At 41.7% G+C, this 27500-nt stretch overlaps 1 protein-coding gene across 2 annotated transcripts in view; it reads right to left on the bottom strand.

The window, feature by feature from the left end:
* Positions 1-27500, bottom strand: part of kcnh5b (potassium voltage-gated channel, subfamily H (eag-related), member 5b) — a 211708-nt gene that overhangs the window by 42575 nt on the left and 141633 nt on the right. For both annotated transcript variants that reach the window (XM_061885744.1, XM_061885746.1), the window contains exon 13: positions 20466-20658. In XM_061885744.1, coding sequence (XP_061741728.1) covers positions 20466-20658 — 193 coding nt within the window. The remainder of the gene's footprint in view (positions 1-20465; positions 20659-27500) is intronic.

Below are 27500 nucleotides of genomic sequence, written 5' to 3'. Positions count from 1 at the left end.
TACCTCTGCTTGATAAAGAGGTTACAGGTCGACACGTTTCTCCTCAAATTGAGCAAATTTGAATTATGTCTCTCTTTATTTCCTTGCTTCTTGTCTTGTTTAATAGGTGTCATCAATGTTTTAACCTGACATTTAGCGGTCAGCACCTCTTTTAAATCTTTTCAGCAGATTGCTTTATGTCTGCTTAATAAAGAGGTTACAGGTAGACACTTTCCTCCTCAAATTGAGCTAAATTCCATTCCGTCTCTGTTTATTTCTGTGCTTCCTGTCTTTTTTAATAGATGTCATCGATGTTTGAACCATGACTTTTTAGCAGTTAGCAACTCTTTTAAATCTTTCCAGGAGATTGTGTTACCTCTGCTTGATTAAGAGGATACAGGTCGACACGTTTCTCCTCAAATTGAACAAAATTTCATTCTGTCTCTGTTTATTTCCTTGCTTCCTGTCTTGTTTAATAGATGTCATTGATCTTTTAACCTGACATTTAGCAGTTAGGAGCCCTTTTAAATCTTTTCAGCAGATTTTGTTACCTCTGCTTGATAAAGAGGATACAGGTCGACACGTTTCTCCTCAAATTGGGCAAATTTGAATTCTGTCTCTCTTTATTTCCTTGCTTCTTGTCTTGTTTAATAGGTGTCATCAATGTTTGAACCTGACATTTAAAAGTTAAAGTTGAAATACCAATTCAGTAAGCAGCTCCTTTAAATCTTTTCAGCAGATTGTGTTACGTCTGCTTAATAAAGAGGTTACATGTCGACTCGTTTCTCCTCAAATTGAGCAAATTTGAATTCTGTCTCTCTTTACTTCCTTGCTTCTTGTCTTCTTTAATAGGTGTCATCAATGTTTGAACCTGACATTTAAAAGTTAAAGTTAAAATACCAATTCGGTAAGCAGCGCCTTTAAATCTTTTCAGCAGATTGTGTTACGTCTGCTTAATAAAGAGGATACAGGTCGACACGTTTCTCCTCAAATTGAGCAAAATTGAATTCTGTCTCTCTTTACTTCCTTGCTTCTTGTCTTCTTTAATAGGTGTCATCAATGTTTGAACCTGACATTTAAAAGTTAAAGTTAAAATACCAATTCGGTAAGCAGCTCCTTTAAATCTTTTCAGCAGATTGTGTTACGTCTGCTTAATAAAGAGGTTACAGGTCGACACGTTTCTCCTCAAATTGAGCAAATTTGAATTCTGTCTCTCTTTACTTCCTTGCTACTTGTCTTCTTTAATAGGTGTCATCAATGTTTGAACCTGACATTTAAAAGTTAAAGTTAAAATACCAATTCGGTAAGCAGCTCCTTTAAATCTTTTCAGCAGATTGTGTTACCTCTGCTTGATAAAGAGGATACAGGTCGACACGTTTCTCCTCAAATTGAGCAAAATTTAATTCTGTCTCTCTTTACTTCCTTGCTTCTTGTCTTCTTTAATAGGTGTCATCAATGTTTGAACCTGACATTTAAAAGTTAAAGTTAAAATACCAATTCGGTAAGCAGCTCCTTTAAATCTTTTCAGCAGATTGTGCTACGTCTGCTTAATAAAGAGGATACAGGTCGACACGTTTCTCCTCAAATTGAGCAAATTTGAATTCTGTCTCTCTTTATTTCCTTGCTTCTTGTCTTCTTTAATATGTGCCATCAATGTTTGAACCTGACATTTAAAAGTTAAAGTTAAAATACCAATTCGGTAAGCAGCTCCTTTAAATCTTTTCAGCAGATTGTGTTACCTCTGCTTGATAAAGAGGATACAGGTCGACACGTTTCTCCTCAAATTGAGCAAAATTGAATTCTGTCTCTCTTTACTTCCTTGCTTCTTGTCTTCTTTAATAGGTGTCATCAATGTTTGAACCTGACATTTAAAAGTTAAAGTTAAAATACCAATTCGGTAAGCAGCTCCTTTAAATCTTTTCAGCAGATTGTGTCACGTCTGCTTAATAAAGAGGTTACAGGCCGACACGTTTCTCCTCAAATTGAGCAAATTTGAATTCTGTCTCTCTTTATTTCCTTGCTTCTTGTCTTGTTTAATAGGTGTCATCAATGTTTGAACCTGACATTTAAAAGTTAAAGTTAAAATACCAATTCGGTAAGCAGCTCCTTTAAATCTTTTCAGCAGATTGTGTTACGTCTGCTTAATAGAGGTTACAGGTCGACACGTTTCTCCTCAAATTGAGCAAAATTGAATTCTGTCTCTCTTTACTTCCTTGCTTATTGTCTTCTTTAATAGGTGTCATCAATGTTTGAACCTGACATTTAAAAGTTAAAGTTAAAATACCAATTCGGTAAGCAGCTCCTTTAAATCTTTTCAGCAGATTGTGTTACGTCTGCTTAATAAAGAGGTTACAGATCGACACGTTTCTCCTCAAATTGAGCAAAATTGAATTCTGTCTCTCTTTATTTCCTTGCTTCTTGTCCTGTTTAATAGGTGTCATCAATGTTTGAACCTGACATTTAAAAGTTAAAGTTAAAATACCAATTCGGTAAGCAGCTCCTTTAAATCTTTTCAGCAGATTGTGTTACGTCTGCTTAATAAAGAGGTTACAGGTCGACACGTTTCTCCTCAAATTGAGCAAAATTGAATTCTGTCTCTCTTTATTTCCTTGCTTCTTGTCTTGTTTAATAGATGTCATCGATGTTCGAACCTGACAGTTAGCAGCTCTTTTAAATCTTTTCAGCAGATTGTGTTACGTCTGCTTAATAAAGAGGTTACAGGTCGACACGTTTCTCCTCAAATTGAGCAAAATTGAATTCTGTCTCTCTTTATTTCCTTGCTTCTTGTCTTGTTTAATAGATGTCATCGACGTTCGAACCTGACAGTTAGCAGCTCTTTTAAATCTTTTCAGCAGATTGTGTTTCCTCTGCTTAATAAAGAGACCGAATGTGCTCTCGTGTCTTCTTGTGGTCTGTCATTTCATTCATTGACTTGTTGTTGACTGCCGGCCCAACGACAAATGCTTTGCAGGTGCTCACCACTAACTTACGCTGAAAAAAAACATCCCCATGTCTAGCATTAAAAGATTACAGTTGGTACAAAATGCGGCTGCTAGACTTTTGACAAGAACAAGAAAGTTTGATCACATCACGCCTGTACTGGCTCACCTGCACTGGCTTCCTGTGCACTTAAGATGTGACTTTAAGGTTTTACTACTTACGTATAAAATACTACACTGTCTAGCTCCATCCTATCTTGCCGATTGTATTGTACCATATGTCCCGGCAAGAAATCTGCGTTCAAAGGACTCCGGCTTATTAGTGATTCCCAAAGCCCAAAAAAAGTCTGCGGGCTACAGAGCTTTTTCATTTCGGGCTCCAGTACTCTGGAATGCCCTCCCGGTAACAGTTCGAGATGCCACCTCAGTAGAAGCATTTAAGTCTCACCTTAAAACTCATTTGTATACTCTAGCCTTTAAATAGACTCCCTTTTTTAGACCAGTTGATCTGCCGTTTCTTTTCTTTTTCTTCTATGTCCCACTCTCCCTTGTGGAGGGGGTCCGGTCCGATCCGGTGGCCATGTACTGCTTGCCTGTGTATCGGCTGGGGACATCTCTGCGCTGCTGATCCGCCTCCGCTTGGGATGGTTTCCTGCTGGCTCCGCTGTGAACGGGACTCTCGCTGCTGTGTTGGATCCGCTTTGGACTGGACTCTCGCGACTGTGTTGGATCCATTATGGATCGAACTTTCACAGTATCATGTTAGACCCGCTCGACATCCATTGCTTTCCTCCTCTCCAAGGTTCTCATAGTCATTATTGTCACCGACGTCCCACTGGGTGAGTTTTCCTTGCCCTTATGTGGGCCTACTGAGGATGTCGTAGTGGTTTGTGCAGCCCTTTGAGACACTAGTGATTTAGGGCTGTATAAGCAAACATTGATTGATTGATTGACATTTATTAAACCCTCACTGGACTCGTGCACACGGTGCAGAAAGGTCCGTACAACAAATGCAGCATGGATCACAGGAAAAAGGCTCTAAAAGAGAACTTTGCGGTTCTCCCAACACCAGCAGACATGATTGCAATGCTTTCTTTCTCAGCGGCTACTTCTGCCGAGACGAGGGTTCTGGACACTTGTGGGGGGTCTCTGGCCTTATCGGCTGCCAGCACGACTCCGGCATGATTAACTCCCAGCACATGAATGATACATGATGATGCTCGGGGCTGTCAGCCTCTCCCAGGCAACGCCATGCTTGGTGAAAAAAGGAGGTTCATTCCAATAATCATCAAATGTGACGTGGCTTCCCCCCAAAAAATAAATGCAAAAGTGCAAAATCATCGCTGTGCCTAACGAGCTGAAAGTCCGCGTGGGTCGGCACGGGCCCAGAAATCGGAGCTAATCATGAGTGGAATCTGTGTCAACGCAATCAGGGTGAGTCATGCTGACAAAGCCGTAATCGCTGACCACGGGCCGCCATATTGCTCGCAAGCTGTCGAAACAGTTGATACAAAGTGTGTGTGTGTGTGTGTGTGTCAGGGACTGTATCGCTTTCTGACAAGCTGTCCTCCACGGATCTTAATCCCTCAGAACCCGCTGCAGGGGCTTCTGGAAGGAGCTCCCCGGAGACCCATCGCTCTTGGCCAATTAGCCGCGTGGACGTGCGAGTCTTCAAGTGGCCTGAAGGGGGCGACTGCGCCCTCTTCAGCTGCGCCTCGAACTGAAACGCTTCAATAAATGATATAACAAAATACAAGTTTGACATGTCCCAAACCCTCTACTCTTTCTGGAAAGGATGATCACAATATATACGGATATATATAGGGACGGCGTGGCGCAGTGGGAGAGTGGCCGTGTGCAACCCGAGGGTCCCTGGTTCAATCCCCACCTAGTACCAACCTCGTCATGTCCGTTGTGTCCTGAGCAAGACACGTCACCCTTGCTCCTGATGGGTGCTGGTTGGCGCCTTGCATGGCAGCTCCCTCCATCAGTGTGTGAATGTGTGTGTGAATGGGTAAATATGGAAGTAGTGTCAAAGCGCTTTGAGTACCTTGAAGGTAGAAAAGCGCTATACAAGTACAACCCATTTATCATTTATACCCGCTTCCTCTGTAAGTCTTAAAGGGGAACTGCACTTTTTGGTGGGAATGTTGCCCGTTGTTCACAATCATCATGAGAGACAAGAACACACATTTATTTTGGATTTTTAACTTTAAAAAACGCCTGGAAGATGCGACTAATGAGAGCCTTCTAAACCTCTAAAACAACTTCAAAAGCCTTCATCAACGTTTTATATGCACACTGCAAGTATATATATATATATATATATAATGTAGTGACAGACACCTTCATAACAATATGTGATATGTACAATATAAACACTGCAAGTATATATATATATATACAGTGGGGAAAAAAAGTATTCAGTCAGCCACCGTTTGTGCAAGTTCTCCCACTTAAAATGATGACAGAGGTCTGTCATTTTCATCATAGGTACACTTCAACTGTGAGAGACAGAATGTGAAAGAAAAATCCAGGAATTCACATTGTAGGAATTTTAAAGAATGTATTTATAAGTTTGACCATAGGTGAGGATGGGAACGTAGATCGACTGGTGAATTGAGAGCTTTGCCTTCCGGCTCAGCTCCTTCTTCACCACAACGGATCGATACAACGTCCGCATTACTGAAGACTACGTTCCCATCCTCACCTATGGTCATGAGCTTTGGGTTATGACCGAAAGGATAAGATCACGGGTACAAGCGGCCGAAATGAGTTTCCACTCACTCCTTTAGAGATAGAGTGAGAAGCTCCGCCATCCGGGAGGAACTCAAAGTAAAGCCGCTGCTGCTCCACATGGAGAGGAGCCAGATGAGGTGGTTCGGGCATCTGGTCAGGATGCCACCCGAACGCCTCCCTAGGGAGGTGTTTAGGGCACGTCCAACCGGTAGGAGGCCACGGGGAAGACCCAGGACACGTTGGGAAGACTATGTCTCCCGGCTGGCCTGGGAACGCCTCGGGATCCCCCGGGAAGAGCTAGACGAAGTGGCTGGGGAGAGGGAAGTCTGGGTTTCCCTGCTTAGGCTGCTGCCCCCGCGACCCGACCTCGGATAAGCGGAAGATGATGGATGGATGGATATTTATAAGTTCTATGTGGTAAAACACAAAATAATAATAGAAAAAACTGTGAATTTACACATGTAAAGTTCTACCTATATATATATATATACAGTGGGGAAATCAAGTATTTAGTCAGCCACTGATTGTGCAAGTTCTCCCACTTAAAATGATGACAGAGGTCTGTAATTTTCATCATAGGTACACTTCAACTGTGAGAGACAGAATGTGAAAGAAAAATCCAGGAATTCACATTGTAGGAATTTTAAAGAATTTATTTATAAGTTTGACCATAGGTGAGGATGGGAACGTAGATCGACCGGTAAATTGAGAGCTTTGCCTTCCGGCTCAGCTCCTTCTTCACCACAACGGATCGGTACAACGTCCGCATTACTGAAGACTACGTTCCCATCCTCACCTATGGTCATGAGCTTTGGGTCATGACCGAAAGGATAAGATCACGGGTACAAGCGGCCGAAATGAGTTTCCTCTCCCTTAGAGATAGGGTGAGAAGCTCTGCCATCCGGGAGGAACTCAAAGTAAAGCCGCTGCTCCTCCACATGGAGAGGAGCCAGATGAAGTGGTTCGGGCATCTGGTCAGGATGCCACCCGAACGCCTCCCTAGGGAGGTGTTTAGGGCACGTCCAGCCGGTAGGAGGCCACGGGGAAGACCCAGGACACGTTGGGAAGACTATGTCTCCCGGCTGGCCTGGGAACGCCTCGGGATCCCCCGGGAAGAGCTAGACGAAGTGGCTGGGGAGAGGGAAGTCTGGGCTTCCCTGCTTAGGCTGATGCCCCCGCGACCCGACCTCGGATAAGCGGAAGATGATGGATGGATGGATGGATGGATATTTATAAGTTCTATGTGGTAAAACACAAAATAATAATAGAAAAAACTGTGAATTTACACATGTAAAGTTCTACCTATATATATATATATATATATATATATACAGTGGGGAAATCAAGTATTTAGTCAGCCACTGATTGTCCAAGTTCTCCCACTTAAAATGATGACAGAGGTCTGTAATTTTCATCATAGGTACACTTCAACTGTGAGAGACAGAATGTGAAAAAAAAATCCAGGTACTCACATTGTAGGAATTTTAAAGAATTTATTTGTAAATTATGGTGGAAAATAAGTATTTGGTCAACCATTCAAAGCTCTCACTGATGGAAGGAGGTTTTGGCTCAAAATCTCACGATACATGGCCTCATTCATTTTTTCCTTACCACTGATCAAATCGTCCTGTGCCCAGCCCCAAAGCATGATGCTTCCACCCCCATGCTTCACAGTAGGTGTGGTGTTCTTGGGATGCAACTCAGTATCCTTCTTCCTCCAAACACGACGAGTTGAGTTTATACCAAAATGGATACATGGCTGATACAGCAGAGGATTGGGAGAATGTCATGTGGTCAGATGAAACCAAAATAATACTTTTTTGGTAAAAACTCAACTCGTCGTGTTTGGAGGAAGAAGAATACTGAGTTGCATCCCAAGAACACCATACCTACTGTGAAGCATGGGGGTGGAAACATCATGCTTTGGGGCTGTTTTTCTGCTAAGGGGACAGGACGATTGATCCGTGTTAAGGAAAGAATGAATGGGGCCGTGTATCGTGAGATTTGGAGCCAAAACCTCCTTTGAGTGGTTGACCAAATAAATACTTATTGTCCACCATAATTTTAAAATTCCTACAAAGTGAACTCCTGGATTTTTTTCCACATTCTGTCTCTCACAGTTGAAGTGTACCTATGATGAAAATTACAGACCTCTGTCATCATTTTAAGTGGGAGAACTTGCACAATCGGTGGCTGACTAAATACTTTTTTGCCCCACTGTATATATATATATATATATATATATTGTAGTGACAGACACCTTCATAACAATATGTAATATATACAATATACACACCGCAAGAATATATATATATATATAATGTAGTAATATATTATACAGTTTAAAGCTTTGGGGCATTCACACAATTGGACGATTAGAAGATACTGAAGAAAGCATTGTGACGCAGCGCTCTTTGGTTCTATCCGGTCCCTTTCCGGGGTTTGAGATAATAAGACACAAAAGCACAACTCCTTTCACTTGAAACAAAATCTATTTTGTTTTCCATAGCTGAAATGAGTCCGGCCGGAAGGACTCGGTGCTGTTTTAAGAGAATAAAAATGTCTCCAACTTGATAAAAGGGGAGCATGCGGGTCACACGAAGGCCAGGTGGAGATGAAAGTGATTGATTGAGCAGCTCAGTGGTTTCCCCCATGCTAAAGAGCCTTTGCTTGATAATTAGATTGGAGAGTTTATTTCACAGCAAGCAACCAAAGATAAAAAAAAAAAAAAAGGAAAACCTCTTTCCTAATTTAGAAAATTGAAGCAGAGGACAGAGGAACGATGCCAGCATTAAAATGCTGGTCCTCAAAGAGCATATAAACCCACTGGATGATGTTCTTAACCTTCGTTAAACCGACCCGTTTTAGTTTTTAAATGCATAAAAACACCACATGCATTTATTTTTTTGCATCAAAGCTTTTTGACTTTGTCAGGAACCTCTTTGTCAACAAAATAAAACATTTGAATTTTTGTTCACTAAATTATAAAATGCTCTGGTAGAAATTATGCCCTTGGTGTTGTTAGGGTCGGTTTCGACCCAGTTCTAAAAATAAGATGATAAAGCAATGATAAGAGCCAAAACTGAACACACTGACAGCCAGCTCCTCTCCCAATCATGTGAGCTTTAGTGGATTCTCATTTTACCTTGTTATCCTGTACAAAAACAAACAAAAGACGGACACTAAACGTGTCACTTTTTGCCACTCTGATTTAGTTTTTTATTAGATTTGGAACTAGTAATCTATTTCTCTTGGTTTCATTTGCTTGATTGGTTGTTGTTTGTTTGATGTTGGATTTCTGTTGCTGAAAAAAATACTTTTTAGCCTTTTTCTTGAAGTAAATATATATGGGTCGAAATTGACCCGTAACACCATAGATGTTACTATAGTTAAAATTCTTAAAATGAAAAAATAAATAAAACACATTTATTTATGAGATGTGTTCTAATACCCCTTAGTAATAGTTAGGTAACACAACAACCTTTTTTTTATGTATATGATTCTTTTGAGGTTCGTTTTACCATTTTTAAAAATTTAAATCGAGGGGTATACTGACAAAAAAAAGGCCCAATGGCCCAAACCAAAAATATTAAAACCAATATTTTCAAGGATAAGGAAGCCTAACGAGGTAACCAAGAGATGAGAAACAAATTGGATGATAGTTGTTTTTAGTGTATTTTACAGCTGATTTAAGACATGGGTCAAAACCGACCCGTTAACATAACAGATGGTAACAGAAAGCTAACACAAGAGGAAGGTCCATCCATCCATCCATTTTCTACCGCTTATTCCCTTTCGGGGTTGCGGGGGGGCGCTGGCGCCTATCTCAGCTACAATCGGGCGGAAGGCGGGGTACACCCTGGACAAGTCGCCACCTCATCGCAGACAAGAGGAAGGTTAAAGAGCTAAATAAGTGAGTCCAAGTGTCGCTACTTTTGTTTCATTCGGTTTTGTTTTCACACAATTTGACTTTGCGTCCGTCATCGTGTCTTTGTCAGAAGTCCTTGTGGATCTGTCACCTGGGCGTGGATGTCACCTTGGCCTCATTAGTCTCTCAAGACTGTGGAAGTGAGGGGCTGACATCCACAGCCAGTTCCTGCTAAAGGGCTAGACTGTGGGTTGGCTCTTTAGTGCCGCCCTAGTGGCTCCCTGGAGCTTTTTCAAAAACAGAAAAAGATGAGGGTGAAACAAGGGCTGGGCGATATGGCCTTTTTTTTAATATTTTGATATTTTAATGCCGTATCACGATACACGATATATATCGATATATATCGCCTTGGACTTGAATGAACACTTGATGCATATCAATCAATCAATCAATGTTTACTTATATAGCCCTAAATCACTAGTGTCTCAAAGGGCTGCACAAACCACTACGACATCCTCGGTAGGCCCACATAAGGGCAAGGAAAACTCACACCCAGTGGGACGTCGGTGACAATAATGACTATGAGAACCTTGGAGAGGAGGAGAGCAATGGATGTCGAGCGGGTCTAACATGATACTGTGAAAGTTCAATCCACAATGGATCCAACACAGTCGCGAGAGTCCAGTCCGAAGCGGATCCAACACAGCAGCGAGAGTCCCGTTCACAGCGGAGCCAGCAGGAAACCATCCCAAGCGGAGGCGGATCAGCAGCGCAGAGATGTCCCCAGCCGATACACAGGCGAGCAGTACACGGCCACCGGATCGGACCGGACCCCCCTCCACAAGGGAGAGTGGGACATAGAAGAAAAAGAAAAGAAACGGCAGATCAACTGGTCTAAAAAGGGAGTCTATTTAAAGGCTAGAGTATACAAATGAGTTTGATGATTCTATGTGTCTACATTAAAACATTCTTCTTCATACTGCATGAATATATGCTACTTTTAAACTTTCATGCAGAGAGGGAAATCACCCCAAAAAAAACAAGTGTATTTATTAAACAGTTATTAAGCAGTGGCAAAAACATTCATGTTATTTCCAAACCAGAAACTGCAAGATTGTCAAGACATTTTTAAAAAAAATCTATTAGTGCACTTTTGTGCATGATGTCACTAAGATGACATATCAAAACAACACTAGATGAAAGTGCACTTTTTGTACAGAACGCCACTAAAATAGTTTAAAACAAATAAAGTGCACTTTTGTGCATGATTTTGTGGGCGTGTGGCACCGAATTGAGATGTTGACATGCGGAGTAAGCACTCTTCATTCTCTAACAGGTGTTTTTTTCAAATGAGGCTGCATGTTAGCAGTAATGCTATTTATTGTAGCAACGCTTTAGCACCACACTTGACAAGTAACGGTTGCCTGTTCGACATCTTCCCGCTTGAAGCCAAACCACCGCCAGAGGATGGACTCCTTGCTGTTTTTCTTGGGACTTAATTCTTCCTTCATTTGTTATCATATATTCGCACCTTCTTTCTCTCGTACTACCACTCGCAACACTCCGCTAGCATCACAGCTAACGCTACCCATGCTGCTACCTCTCTGCTTCACGAGGGTCGGAGGTGGGTAGTAACGCGCTACATTTACTCCGTTACATCTACTTGAGTAACTTTTGGGATAAATTGTACTTCTAAGAGTAGTTTTTATGCAACATACTTTTACTTTTACTTGAGTATATTTATAGAGAAGAAACGCTACTTTTACTCCGCTCCATTTATCTGCAATCAGGTCGCTACTCGCTACTTTTTTTTTATCGATCTGTTAATGCACGCTTTGTTTGTTTTGATTTTGTCAGACACGCATTCAAAGTAGGAACAACGCATGCTTGTGACGTTGGACCAATCAAACATAGCCAGGTGGTCACGTGACCGTCACACGTAGAACCCGACATGTTGAAAAACTTATTGGGGTGTTACCATTTAGTGGTCAATTGTACGGAATATGTACTGTACTGTGCAATCTACTAATAAAAGTTTCAATCAATCAACCAATCAATCGAAAGTGTAAAGGGAAAAAAGACACTTTTTATTTCAACCGTACTTCCCGTCAAAAGCCTAAAGACTGATCGCACAGTTCCTGTCTTCACAATAAAAGTGCCGCTCCATCGCGCCTGCGCTAACAAAATAAGAGTCTCCGAAAGCCAGCGCAAACAAGCTAGCAAGCTACGGAGTTTGCCGCCAATGTATTTCTTGTAAAGTGTATAAAAACGAATATGGAAGCTGGACAAATAAGATGCCAAAAACCAACGACTTTCATGTGGTATTAGACAGAAAAGAGGAACTTTTTTTCTCCTCCATTTGAAAACCTGGACGTTATCAGCACTATACTGTCTGATTCCAATCAATGCAAGTCATCAGAATCAGGTAATACACCAACTTATATTCTTGTCTTCATGAAAGATAGGAATCTATATGTTAAACATGCATGTATAATCATTAAAACACCTTCAACATGTCAACAAAAACGGCAAAATAAATAAATATAAATTATATACTGTATATATAAATGTATGTATATATATATATATATATATATATATATATATATATATATATATATATATATATATATCCATCCATCCATCCATCCATTTTGTGAAGTGAAGTGAATTATATTTATATAGCGCTTTTATCTAGAGACTCAAAGCGCTTTACATAGTGAAACCCAATATCTAAGTTACATTTAAACCAGTGTGGGTGGCACTGGGAGCAGGTGGGTAAAGTGTCTTGCCCAAGGACACAACGGCAGTGACTAGGATGGCGGAAGCGGGAATCGAACCTGCAACCCTCAAGTTGCTGGCACGGCCGCTCTACCAACCGAGCTATGCCGCTTATTCCCTTTCGGGGTCGCAGGGGGCGCTGACGCCTATCTCAGCTACAATCGGGCGGAAGGCAGGGTACACCCTGGACAAGTCGCCACCTCATCGCAGGGCCAACACAGATAGACAGACAAGATTCACACTCACATTCACACACTAGGGCCAATTTAGTGTTGCCAATTAACCTATCCCCAGGTGCATATATATATGTATATATATATATGTGTGTATATGTATATATGAGGTAGATCACCTCGACTCGGTCATTTATTAAGTAATTGATTAACGTTGAAAAACTTATTGGGGTGTTACCATTCAGTGGTCAATTGTACGGAATAAGTACTGTACTGTGCAATCTACTAATACAAGTTTCAATCAATCAATCAACCAATGAATGCCTACTGATCCTATGGTGCTGTTAAGTTATTGTGGCTCAATGTGCCTTATTTTTTTTAAATTTTAATATATTATTATTTAATATATAATATTGTTTTATTTGCTTAAGAGATATTCCTGGCTCTGAATTTGCTCATTGCTATTTTTATGTTTTTGTGCATTATTTGTTGCCGTAATCATTAAACGAACAGGTTACTCATCAGTTACTCAGTACTTGAGTAGTTTTTTCACAACATACTTTTTATTTTTACTCAAGTAAATATTTGGGTGACTACTCCTTACTTTTACTTGAGTAATAAATCTTTAAAGTAACTGTACTGTTACTTGAGTACAATTTCTGGCTACTCTACCCACCTCTGACGAGGGTGTATACGTATGTGACGCGTGTAAGAATGTGTGCTTATTTTATGTCTCTGTGAGAAGGAGACAAGAAAGAGTATAGAAGAGCCAGTAGTGTAACGCCCGCAGCTAAAAGCAGCTGCGTGAGAACGTATACTCGGATATCACGATGTAGTCATTTTCTATATCGCACAGAGACAAACCCGCGATATATCGCCCAGCCCTAGGTGAAAGTATATCGTTTTTGTTTTGATATGATTTCTGTAGGAGGACAAACATGACACAAACCTTCCTAATGACATGACACAAGAAAAAAGATTCTGAGCACTCACAGACAAGCAACCACTAACGGCTCTAACGCCACAGATAACTGCCATTAAACAAAAGGATAACCTGCCCACTCAACAGAAACTGCTTAAAGGGGAACATTATCACCAGACCTATGTAAGCGTCAATATATACCTTGATGTTGCAGAAAAAAGACCATATATTTTTTCAACCGATTTCCGAACTCTAAATGGGTGAATTTTGGCGAATTAAACGCCTTTCTGTTTATCGCGCTGGAGGTGATGACGTCAGAATGTGACGTCGCCGAGGTAACACACCCGCCATTTTCATTTTCAACACATTACAAACAGCGAGTCTCAGCTCTGTTATTTTCCGTTTTTTTGACTATTTTTTGGAACCTTGGAGACATCATGCCTCATCGGTGTGTTGTCGGAGGGTGTAACAACACTAACAGGGAGGGATTCAAGTTGCACCACTGGCCCGAAGATGACAAAGTGGCAAGAAATCTGCCGCCAGACCCCCATTGAATGTGCCGGAGTGTCTGCACATTTTACCGGCGATGCTAAGGCAGACATGGCACAGAGATGTATGGATAACCTGCAGATGCATTTGCAACGATAGTCAACGAAATCACAAAGGTGAGTTTTGTTGATGTTGACTGCCAGCTAATCGATGCTAACATGCTATGCTAATCGATGCTAACATGCTATTTACCGGCGGTGCTAAAGCAGACATGGCACAGAGATGTATGGATAACCTGCAGATGCTTTTGCAACGATTAAGTCAACGAAATCACAAAGATGAGTTTTGTTGATGTTGACTGCCAGCTAATCGATGCTAACATGCTACGCTAATCGATGCTAACATGCTATTTACCGGCGGTGCTAAAGCAGACATGGCAGAGAGATGTATGGATAACCTGTAGATGCATTTGCAACTATATTACGTTTCCTTCCACCCACATTTAATGCGAAACAAACACTTACCAATCGACGGATTTAACTTGCTCCAGTGTCAAAAGATGCGAAAGTCCTGATCGTTTGGGCCGCACATTTTACCGGCGATGCTAACGCAGCATTCGGCCATGCTATGGCTATGAATTTGCTCAATAGCTTCAGTTTCTTCTTCAATATTTCCATACTCCAACCATCTGTTTCAATACATGCGTAATCTGTTGAATCGCTTAAGTCGCTGAAATCCGAGTCTGAATCCGAGCTAATGTCGCTAAATCTTGCTGTGGTATTCCCATTGTTTGTTTACATTGGCAGCACTGTATAACGTCACAGGGAAACGGCCAGTGTCTTCGCAGAGAGCCGAAAATAAGGCACTTTAAAGCTTTATTTAGGGATATTCCGAGACCAGTAAAATTTTGAAAAAAACTTCAAAAAAATACAACACTGGGAACTGATTTTTATTGTTTTTAGCCATTTTGAAATTGTGATAATGTTCCCCTTTAAAACCCGTTATAACAATCACACAGCATTATAGTCTCACCTTAAAACTCATTTGTATACTCTAGCCTTTAAATAGACTCCCTTTTTAGACCAGTTGATCTGCCGTTTCTTTTCTTTTTCTTCTATGTCCCACTCTCCCTTGTGGAAGGGGGTCCGGTCCGATCCGGTGGCCGTGTACTGCTCGCCTGTGTATCGGCCGGGGACATCTCTGCGCTGCTGATCCGCCTCCGCTTGGGATGGTTTCCTGCTGGCTCCGCTGTGAACGGGACTCTCGCTGCTGTGTTGGATCCGCTTTGGACTGGACTCCCGCGACTGTGTTGGATCCATTGTGGATTGAACTTTCACAGTATCATGTTAGACCCGCTCGACATCCATTGCTTTCCTCCTCTCCAAGGTTCTCATAGTCATCATTGTCACCGACGTCCCACTGGGTCATTATTGTCACCGACGTCCCACTGGGTGTGAGTTTTCCTTGCCCTTATGTGGGCCTACCGAGGATGTCGTGGTGGTTTGTGCAGCCCTTTGAGACACTAGTGATTTAGGGCTATATAAGTAAACATTGATTGATTGATTGATTCTGTCGTAGGCCCCAACTCAAGAGCTCTACGGAGCTGAGCAAACACATATGGACTCTTAAAGACAACATTGATCACACCATTACAGCATCTTCTAGCTCACCATACAACAGTGCAGCGAAAAGATGCAACCTGTGCTTGAAATAATTGTTTTTATATTATATAACACCCCAGCATGTCCACTTTAAACAAACACAACTAACTGCTCTCATCGTGCCAGGCGGCAAGGCGCTATTGCGCAACCATGGCCACACCCCCGTGTAATGTACCCTATATATACATGCAGCAGCCACTTCAATAAAATCCCCTGAAGAGCAGGGAAACCTGCCAAACAGGCTTGTAGGGATGAAATAGCCTCTTTCTGCGGGCTCTAGAGCAGGGGTGTCGAACTCAAATACAGCGTGGGCCAAAATTTAAAACCGAACAAAGCCGCGGGCCGAGGTTGAACAACCTAACCTTTTAATAGGGACCCAAACAAGTTTTGCATTGAATATTGAACAAGCCAGGCTTATATAACTTTGGTGACATGCAAAATCCAGTTTCAGATAGTAATAATAATAATTAAAAGAATATCAAAGGCATATCAAATCAAATTTGAATAAATATTCAATGCCTCTTTTCGGCGGTGGGGTTGAAGTGGACGGGGTATATTATAGCGTACTAGAAGTTAGTGCTGCAATGCGTTCTGGGTATTTGTTCTGTTGTGTTACGGTGCGGATGTTCTCCCGAAATGTGTCATGCTTGTTTGGTGTGGGTTCACAGTGTGGCGCATATTTTTAACATTGTTAAAGTTGTTTATACGGCCACCCTCAGTGTGACCTGTATGGCGGTTGACCAAGTATGCCTTGCATTCACTTGTGTGTGTGTATAAGCCGCATGTATTATGTGACTGGGGCCGGCACGCTGTTTGTATGGAGGTTAAAGCAATGGAGGGTTGGCAAGTAAGAGTATTAGCGGTGAATGCGGTGTTTTGTTCATTTGATATTGCCTCAAGGGCCAAGTGAAATTACACGGCGGGCCAAACTTAGCCCGCAGGCCAGAGTTTGACACCAATGGAGAGCATTTTCTATCGGGCTCCGGTACTCTGGAATGCCTTACCGGCAACAGTTAGAGATGCCGTCTTGGTAGAAGCATTTAAGTACGCGTCTATATTATCTATCTTTTAAATAGACTGTTTTAGACTAGTTGACCTGCCGCTTCTCTTTTCTTCCGCTGCTCTTTTTTTTTGGTTATCAGAAAGCGGCGGGTATTCCCGGGAGAGATACTGTGGAGAGGCGGAGCCGGCAGTCCGACAGCGAGGCGGGGCACGCCGGAGCCCGGCCCAAGATGGCGGTGAGGAGGCGTGGACTGCGAGCAAGCAGCGAGGCGGGGCAAACCTGGCAAATGTTATCCGGTGCGTGGGTCGGTCAGCTGGCAACACCATTTAAATCCCCTCTCGCACTGTATAAAAGGGCAGCGGCCGTAAACGCCGGGGGGAGAGACGGAGAGAGAAGGAGCCAGAAGGAAGCGGATGCTGAACGAGAGCGGGAGAGAGCCACAGAAAGACGAAGACGCACGCGACTGAAAAGGCGGAGCGGTAGAGGAAGCAGGACACGGCAAGGCTGAAAAGCAACCCTTAGAGCAGTGGTTCTTAACCTTGTTGGAGGTACCGAACCCCACCCAGTTTTATATGTGCATTTTAGTGAAAAATAAAATGTTTGTTTTTTTTCAAATTCTAGAAAAAGTCGTATGTTTTGTGCACAAAATTAACCGTGCATTATCATCACCTTGTTCAAAGAACAAAACCATCACATTGCATGAACTCATAAAAAAATTACACACCTTACACACATTACCGTGAATTGATTAACGTGGACCCCGACTTAAACAAGTTGAAAAACTTATACGGGTGTTACCATTTAGTGGTCAATTGTACGGAATTCAATTGACCACTAATATGTTCCCGGCTGGCCTGGGAACGCCTCGGGATCCTCCGGGAAGAGCTAGACGAAGTGGCTGGGGAGAGGGAAGTCTGGGTTTCCCTGCTTAGGCTGTTGCCCCCGCGACCCGACCTCGGATAAGCGGAAGAAGATGGGTGGATGGATGTACGGAATATGTACTGTACTGTGTAAACTCCACTGTTTCATATAATGTATTCTCTTCCTTTGCAATCTGCTAGTAAAGGTTTCAATCGATCAATCAAAACAACCTGCAAATCAGATGGAAAATTAGAGGCAACATTGTTTGAGGGTATCCATAATACACAGATAGGGAAAAGTTTTTATTTACACGATAAGACGGATGTGTCTTTACCCTGAGGCCGACTCACCGAAGCCCTACGGTTCGATCGAACCCAGGTTAAGAACCACTGCCTTAGAGACTTTTTACTATTGAAAAATAAAAGAAAGTCTAACATGCGCCACAATGTCCTTCCTTGGTGGTCCTGAGAACCTTGGTACCTTTGAATTCGGAAGATAGGGGGTGGGGAGGTGGTTGAGGTGTGTGGGGAGGGAGGTATATATTTTCAAGTATTTCTTATATATATAAATAATCCGTTCATGAATGAGTATATGCGTTCAAAGGAGAAGTCTGATCTTCAAAATTTGCAGGCAGCATACCCCTTCCCCTTCGAGCTGTCCTGGATGAACTGAAATTATTTTTTTCCAATCATTTTGGAACTTGCAAGCGTACTTCTTCTTCTTGCTCCTCGTCGCCATGTCTATTCTTCGTTCTACTGCTTCGTCCTTGTTATCTTTTTGGACATTACTACTTGCCGTAGTTTTGAAGCAATGCATGATGGGAATCCGGATGTTGTGTGTCAGTGTATTAACCTGCCGGATGGAATAAACACACGCTGAGAAATAGCTCCGTGCCTGCTTACTTTATGGGTTATAGATAAAGCTATGGATAATGGAGACATATATAATAGTCTTCTTTTCAGGTGAGAGAGGACGCTATAGGCAAGCCCCCGATATTGTTGTCCGGGTAGAAATCGGGAGAAATTCGGGAGAATGGTTGTCCCGGGAGGGGCACCTGAAATTCGGGAGTCTCCCGGGAAAATCGGGAGGCTTGGCAAGTATGTAAGGTGCTCTAACTGTTCTAAGTCTCGGCCCAGTGTGGACCACTCCTCTATTACCTGGATGGAAACCTCCCACAATCCTCTACTTGGACGGGACTCTTACATTATTTTGAATCTTTTGCACCCAGTACGTGGGTTTGGACCAGGGGTCTCATTGCGATTTGTGCAGACCTTCTCGACACCTGTGACTCAGGGCAATTTTATCACCTTAGAGCACGGGTGTCAAACTCTGGCCCGCGGGCCAAATCTGGCCCGTCCATCCATCATCCATCCATCCATCATCTTCCGCTTATCCGAGGCCGGGTCGCGGGGGCAACAGCCTAAGCAGGGAAACCCAGACTTCCCTCTCCCCAGCCACTTCGTCTAGCTCTTCCCGGGGGATCCCGAGGTGTTCCCAGGCCAGCCGGGAGACATAGTCTTCCCAACGTGTCCTGGGTCTTCCCCGTGGCCTCCTACCGGTTGGACGTGCCCTAAACACCTCCCTAGGGAGGCGTTCGGGTGGCATCCTGACCAGATGCCCGAACCACCTCATCTGGCTCCTCTCGATGTGAAGGAGCAGCGGCTTTACTTTGAGTTCCTCCCGGATGGCAGAGCTTCTCACCCTATCTCTAAGGGAGAGGAAACTCATTTCGGCCGCTTGTACCCGTGATCTTATCCTTTCGGTCATGACCCAAAGCTCATGACCATAGGTGAGGATGGGAACGTAGATCGACCGGTAAATTGAGAGCTTTGCCTTCCGGCTCAGCTCCTTCTTCACCACAACGGATCGGTACAACGTCCGCATTACTGAAGACGCCGCACCGATCCGCCTGTCGATCTCACGATCCACTCTTCCCTCACTCGTGAACAAGACTCCTAGGTACTTGAACTCCTCCACTTGGGGCAGGGTCTCCTCCCCCTCCTGGCCCGTCGTGTAATTTAATTTGGCCCTTGAGGCAATATCAATTTAGCATTAGAGCTGGCCCGCCGGTGTTATACAGCGTCGGTGCCGTTGTAACACCGCATTCACCCCTAATACTCATACTTGCCAACCCTCCTAATTTTCCCGGTAGACTCCAGAAGTTCAGTTCCCCTCCTGAAAATCTCCCAGTGCAACCATTCTCTCAAATTTCTACCGATTTCCACCTGGACAACTATATTGGGGGCGTGCATTTAAGGCACTACCTTTAGTGTTCTCTACAACCTGTCGTCACGTCCGCTTTTCCTCCATACTAACAACGTGTCACGTAATATTTGTGGCTTTTACCCACACACACACACGCACAAGTGAATGCAATGCATACTTGGTGAACAGCCATACAGGTCACACTGAGGGTGGCCGTATAAACAACTTTAGCACTGTTACAAATATGCGCCACACTGTGAACCCACACCAAACAAGAATGACAAACACATTTCGGGTGAACATCCGCACCGTAACACAACAGAACAAATACCCAGACACCCTTGCAGCACTAACTCTTCCGAGAAACTTCCAGCAAACTGACCAATAATTAACGGTTTATTCATGCATTTTCTCTTGCAACTTCAAAGCTTGAATGTTTGGTCCACTAATTATTATTTTATTTTCAAATTTTTTCTTAGCCTGTGGAAAAAAATTGATATTTACCTCAGAAAATTGCAAAGAGAAAAAAAGGCATAACAATTTATCTAAATTTTATTTGATATTATTATTATTTTAAACTGGATTTTGCATGTCACTAAAGTTATATAAGTCTTGCTTGTTCAATATTTAATGCAAAACTTGTTTGGGTCCCTATCAAAAGGTTCATTTGTTCAACCTTGGCCCGCGGCTTTGTTCCGTTTCAAATTTTGGCCCACTCTGTATTTGAGTTTGACACCCCTGCCTTAGATGGACTGACGACCGCATCACGTTGACAACCACTGACGTCAGAAACAACAAAGCAGCTCGGCTCGTTTCCGAAGACGTTAAGACAAAGGCCAGCGTACCTAAGATGGCGATGACCTCGTCGTCTTGGATGACCTCCAGCGACCCGGACACCACGAAACACAGAGTGTCCACGCTCTCGCCGGCGTGGAAGATGAGGTCGCCCGGGGCACAGTGCGTGGTCTGAAACTCCACCGCCAGAGAGCGCAGGCAGCCATCGCTCGCCAGACGGAAGGCCGGGTGCTCGTTGAAGACCTGAGGACGGATCTGAAATTAACTTCTTTTTACACTTAAAACTCCAACATTGCCAAGCGTTTCGAATGGACCCTGAAACCGATGATTCATATTGACTTTACTAGTCAAGTGTGGACCATAAATCAAACCTACAACCCTGATCATTAAAATCTGGCCACGTTTAAGAAGTCCTTTCACTCACTCACACACACACACACACACACACATACATACACACACACACACTGAGCTGATTGACATGAATCACTTTCACAGAAACCCGAGACGACTGTTACACAACTGAAGGTGTCCTCTGCCGGGCGTCACTTGGGCTTGTGAGTCTGCCAAAGTTTTCGACGTAGTATCAGTCTTGTCGAGTGATACCCGGGGGACTTTAAAGTGCTCTCACACTGACACACACACACACACACACTTACACTCAGACACACCCACTGGTTATCATTTGGAATGGGGACCAAGTTTTTGATCATGACTTGTGGGGACCACTTTTTCTACAGGTTGTGGAGGCATAATACACGTCTTTAAATCTCTGGATTGATGAAGTAATGTGCTGATCATACTTACTGGGGACCTTGGGGGGAAAAGAGTTAATATGGTTCATGGGGACCAAATGTAAATATTTTTGCCTAATTAACACAAATTTGTACGTGACTACTGAGGACCATTTAAAAAAAAATAATAATTTAATATATTAACTATGTTAAAAATCACTTAGGCAACTTCAGAATGGATCTGACTATCACTTAAAAAGGTTTCTCAATCAGGGAACCTGTTTTTTTGTCCCTATATCGTCAGAGGTCCCCATTAAGTCAACATTGCCAGAACACACACACACTTACACACACACACTTACACACACACACACACACACACACACGTACACGTACACACACACACACACACACACACACACACACACACACACACACACACACACACACACACACACACACACACCGGTTATCATTTGGAATGGGGACCAAGTTTTTGATCATGACTTGTGGGGACCACTCTTACTACAGGTTGTGGAGGCATAAAAAATATTAGGTAAAATGACCACTGCCCAGTTAGCTCATACACATCTTTATATCTCTGGATTGATGAAGTAATGTGCTGATCATACTAACTGGGGACCCTGGGGGAAAAGAGTTAATATGGTTCATGGGGACCAAATTTAAATATTTTTTTGCCTAATTCACACAAATTTGTACGTGACTACTGAGGACCATTTAAAAAACTAATAATAATAATTCAAATTTAATATATTAAATATTTTAAAACTCACTTGGGCATCTACAGAATGGATCTGACTATAATTTAAAAAGGTTTCCCTTTGTGGGACCTGTTTTTTTCGTCCCCATACCGTCAGAACTCCCCTAAAGGTGACTGTGTAAACAGAGCGATGTCCCCATTAAGTCAACATTGACAGAACACAAACACACACACATCTACCGGTTATCATTTGGAATGGGGACCAAGTTCTTGATCATGACTTGTGGGGACCACCCTTTCTACAGGTTGTGGAGGCATGAAAAATATTAGGTAAAATGACCACTGCCCAGTTAGCTCATACACGTCTTTAAATCTCTGGATTGATGAAGTAATGTGCTGATCATACTAACTGGGGACCTTGGGGGAAAAGAGTTAATATGGTTCATGGGGACCAAATTTAAATATTTTTTTGCCTAATTCACACAAATGTGTACGTGACTACTGAGGACCATTTAAAAAACTAATAATAATAATTCAAATTTAATATATTAAATATTTTAAAACTCACTTGGGCATCTACAGAATGGATCTGACTATAATTTAAAAAGGTTTCCCTTTGTGGGACCTGTTTTTTTCGTCCCCATACCGTCAGAACTCCCCTAAAGGTGACTGTGTAAACAGAGCGATGTCCCCATTAAGTCAACATTGCCAGAACACAAACACACACACTTACACACACTTACATCTACCGGTTATCATTTGGAATGGGGACCAGGTTCTTGATCATGACTTGTGGGGACCACCCTTTCTACAGGTTGTGGAGGCATAAAAAATATTAGGTAAAATGACCACTGCCCAGTTAGCTCATACACGTCTTTAAATCTCTGGATTGATGAAGTAATGTGCTGATCATACTAACTGGGGACCTTGGGGAAAAAACAGGTAATATGGTTCATGGGGACCACATTTCAATATTTTTGCCTAATTCATACAAATTTGTACGTGACTACTGAGGACCATTTAAAAAACAAATAATAATAATTCAAATGTAATATATTAAATATTTTTAAAACTCACTTGGGCTTCTTCAGAATGGATCTGACTATCATTTAAAAAGGTTTCCCTTTGTGGGACCTGTTTTTTCGTCCCCATACCGTCAGAAGTCCCCTAAAGGTGACTGTGTAAACAGAGCGATGTCCCCATTAAGTCAACATTGACAGAACACAAACGCACACACTTACACACACTTACATCTACCGGTTATCATTTGGAATGGGGACCAGGTTTTTGATCATGACTTGTGGGGACCACCCTTTCTACAGGTTGTGGAGGAATAAAAAATATTAGGTAAAATGACCACTGCCCAGTTAGCTCATACATGTCTTTAAATCTCTGGATTGATGAAGTAATGTGCTGATCATACTTACTGGGGACCTTGGGGGGAAAAGAGTTAATATGGTTCATGGGGACAAAATTTAAATATTTTTGCCTAATTAACACAAATTTGTACGTGACTACTGATGACCATTTAAAAAACTAATAATAATAATTCAAATGTAATATATTAAATATTTTAAAACTCACCTGGGCATCTTCAGAATGGATCTGACTATCATTTAAAAAGGTTTCCCTTTGTGGGACCTGTTTTTTTGTCTCCATACCGTCAGAAGTCCCCTAAAGGTGACTGTGTAAACACAGCGATGTCCCCATTAAGTCAACATTGACAGAACACAAACACACACACTTACACACACTTACATCAACCGGTTATCATTTGGAATGGGGACCAAGTTTTTGATCATGACTTGTGGGGACCACTCTTACTACAGGTTGTGGAGGCATAAAAAATATTAGGTAAAATGACCACCGCCCAGTTAGCTCATACACGTCTTTAAATCTCTGGATTGATGAAGTAATGTGCTGATCATACTAACTGGGGACCCTGGGGAAAAGAGTTAATATGGTTCATGGGGACCAAATTTCAATAATTTTGCCTAATTCACACACATTTGTACGTGACTACTGAGGACCATTTAAAAAAATAACAATAATAATTAAAATTTAATATATTAAATGTGTTAAAAATCACTTAGGCATCTTCAGAATGGATCTGACAATCATTTAAAAACGTTTCCCTTTGTGGGACCTGTTTTTTCGTCCCCATACCGTCAGAAGTCCCCTAAAGGTGACTGTGTAAACAGAGCGATGTCCCCATTAAGTAAGCATTGCCAGAACACAAACACACACACACTTACACACACACATCTACCGGTTATCATTTGGAATGGGGACCAAGTTCTTGATCATGACTTGTGGGGACCACCCTTTCTACAGGTTGTGGAGGAATAAAAAATATTAGGTAAAATGGCCACTGCCCAGTTAGCTCATTCACGTCTTTAAATCTCCGGATTGATGAAGTAATGTGCTGATCATACTTACTGGGGACCCTGGGGGAAAAACAGTTAATATGGTTCATGGGGACCAAATTTCAATAATTTTGCCTAATTCACACAAATTTGTACGTGACTACTGAGGACCATTTAAAAAAATAACAATAATAATTAAAATTTAATATATTAAATGTGTTAAAAATCACTTAGGCATCTTCAGAATGGATCTGACTATCATTTAAAAAGGTTTCCCTTTGTGGGACCTGTTTTTTCGTCCCCATACCATCAGAAGTCCCCTAAAGGTGACTGTGTAAACAGAGCGATGTCCCCATTAAGTCAACATTGACAGAACACAAACACACACACTTACATCTACCGGTTATCATTTGGAATGGGGACCAAGTTTTTGATCATGACTTGTGGGGACCACCCTTTCTACAGGTTGTGGAGGCATAAAAAATATTAGGTAAAATGACCACCGCCCAGTTAGCTCATACACGTCTTTAAATCTCTGGATTGATAAAGTAATGTGCTGATCATACTAACTGGGGACCCTGGAGGAAAAGAGTTAATATGGTTCATGGGGACCAAATTTCAATAATTTTGCATAATTTACACAAATTTGTACGTGACTACTGAGGACTATTTAAAATAATAATAATAATTCAAATGTAATATACTAAATATGTTAAAATCATTTAGGAATCTTCAGAAAGGATCTGACAATCATTTAAAAAGGTTTCCCTTTGTGGGACCTGTTTTTTCGTAACCATACCGTCAGAAGTCCCCTAAAGGTGACTGTGTAAACAGAGCGATGTCCCCATTAAGTCAACATTGACAGAACACAAACACACACACTTACACACACTTACATCTACCGGTTATCATTTGGAATGGGGACCAAGTTTTTGATCATGACTTGTGGGGACCACTCTTACTACAGGTTGTGGAGGCATAAAAAATATTAGGTAAAATGACCACTGCCCAGTTAGCTCATACCCGTCTTTAAATCTCTGGATTGATGAAGTAATGTGCTGATCATACTAACTGGGGACCCTGGAGGAAAAGAGTTAATATGGTTAATGGGGACCACATTTCAATATTTTTGCCTAATTCATACAAATTTGTACGTGACTACTGAGGACCATTTAAAATAATAATAATAATTCAAATGTAATATACTAAATATGTTAAAAATCACTTAGGCATCTTCAGAAAGGATCTGACAATCATTTAAAAAGGTTTCCCTTTGTGGGACCCGTTTTTTCGTCCCCATACCGTCAGAAGTCCCCTAAAGGTGACTGTGTAAACAGAGCGATGTCCCCATTAAGTCAACATTGACAGAACACAAACACACACACTTACATCTACCGGTTATCATTTGGAATTGGGACCAAGTTTTTGATCATGACTTGTGGGGACCACCCTTTCTACAGGTTGTGGAGGCATAAAAAATATTAGGTAAAATGACCACTGCCCAGTTAGCTCATACACATCTTTATATCTCTGGATTGATGAAGTAATGTGCTGATCATACTAACTGGGGACCCTGGGGGAAAAAGAGTTAATATGGTTCATGGGGACCAAATTTAAATATTTTTTTGCCTAATTCACACAAATTTGTACGTGACTACTGAGGACCATTTAAAAAACTAATAATAATAATTCAAATTTAATATATTAAATATTTTAAAACTCACTTGGGCATCTACAGAATGGATCTGACTATAATTTAAAAAGGTTTCCCTTTGTGGGACCTGTTTTTTTTGTACCCATACCGTCAGAACTCCCCTAAAGGTGACTGTGTAAACAGAGCGATGTCCCCATTAAGTCAACATTGACAGAACACAAACACACACACTTACACACACACACATCTACCGGTTATCATTTGGAATGGGGACCAAGTTCTTGATCATGACTTGTGGGGACCACCCTTACTACAGGTTGTGGAGGCATAAAAAAAATTAGGTAAAATGACCACTGCCCAGTTAGCTCATACACGTCTTTAAATCTCTAGATTGATGAAGTAATGTGCTGATCATACTTACTGGGGACCCTGGGGAAAGAGTTATTATGGTTCATGGGGACCAAATTTCAATAATTTTGCATAATTCACACAATTTTTTTTTAAAAAGTTCAAATTAAATATATTAAAAATCACTTTGGCATCTGCAGAATAGATCTGACTTTCATTTAAAAAAGGTTTCCCTTTAGGGGACCTGTTTTTGTCGGTCCCCATACCGTCAGAACTCCCCTATAGGTGACTGTGTAAACAGAGCGACGTCCCCATTAAGAAAGTATTGCCAGAACACACACACACACACGCACGCACGCACACACACACACACACACACACACACACACACACACACACACACACACACACACACACACACACACACACACACACACACAGACACACACACACACTTAGTGTAGTTACGTGACAAAAAGCATCAAAGGACTGATGCTGGGGCTTTGCAGTGGAAGCCCTAAAGTAAGGAAGCCAACTCTAGTGATGTGCGATACCACTGATTTTCTTTACGATTCGATACCGAGCAAAATTCAGGCTGGTATCGGTGATACCGATCCGATTCTTTGTGCAAATGTACCTAATGTGTCTGCTAAAATCTAAAAAGCTGTGTATGTCTAAATACTGACCGCATTAACAATACAGTTAGTTATTAGTTATTATTATTTATCCATCCATCCATTTTATACCGCTTATTCCCTTTGGGGTCGCGGGGGGCGCTGGTGCCTATCTCAGCTACAATCGAAGGCGGTGTACACCTTGGACAAGTCGCAACCACATCGCAGATTATTATTTATAATATTGTTTATTATCACTATTATCATTATATTTATTAAAATATATTATGTATTATAATTGTTTATTCAAAATATTTATTTATTTCAAACTCTGGAGTATATTGAGGTAGGGGCATGAAAATTACAGTATTGCCAAGCTAATACAACAGATAAAAACAGGACAAAATCATAAAAAGATTTTGTAAGTCTAATAAAGTACACCAAAAAGGTGGTTCAAACCATATTAAAAGGAAGTATGTAAAATTAAACAAAGCATTAAAATAAGTTATTTAAAATGAAATGCTATTGGAATAAAAAGTAAGTCACAAGTCAGTTACATGAACATGTTAATGTAAAAATACAACAAAAAAAAAGCCTTGTTTTTAAGATTACTTTTGTGTTCCGGTTCATGATACACAACATTTCACT

The sequence above is a fragment of the Nerophis ophidion genome, linkage group LG24 (genome assembly GCF_033978795.1).
Source record: "Nerophis ophidion isolate RoL-2023_Sa linkage group LG24, RoL_Noph_v1.0, whole genome shotgun sequence".
Taxonomy (NCBI): Eukaryota; Metazoa; Chordata; class Actinopteri; order Syngnathiformes; family Syngnathidae; genus Nerophis; species Nerophis ophidion.
This window is presented reverse-complemented; position numbering and strand designations above follow the sequence as displayed.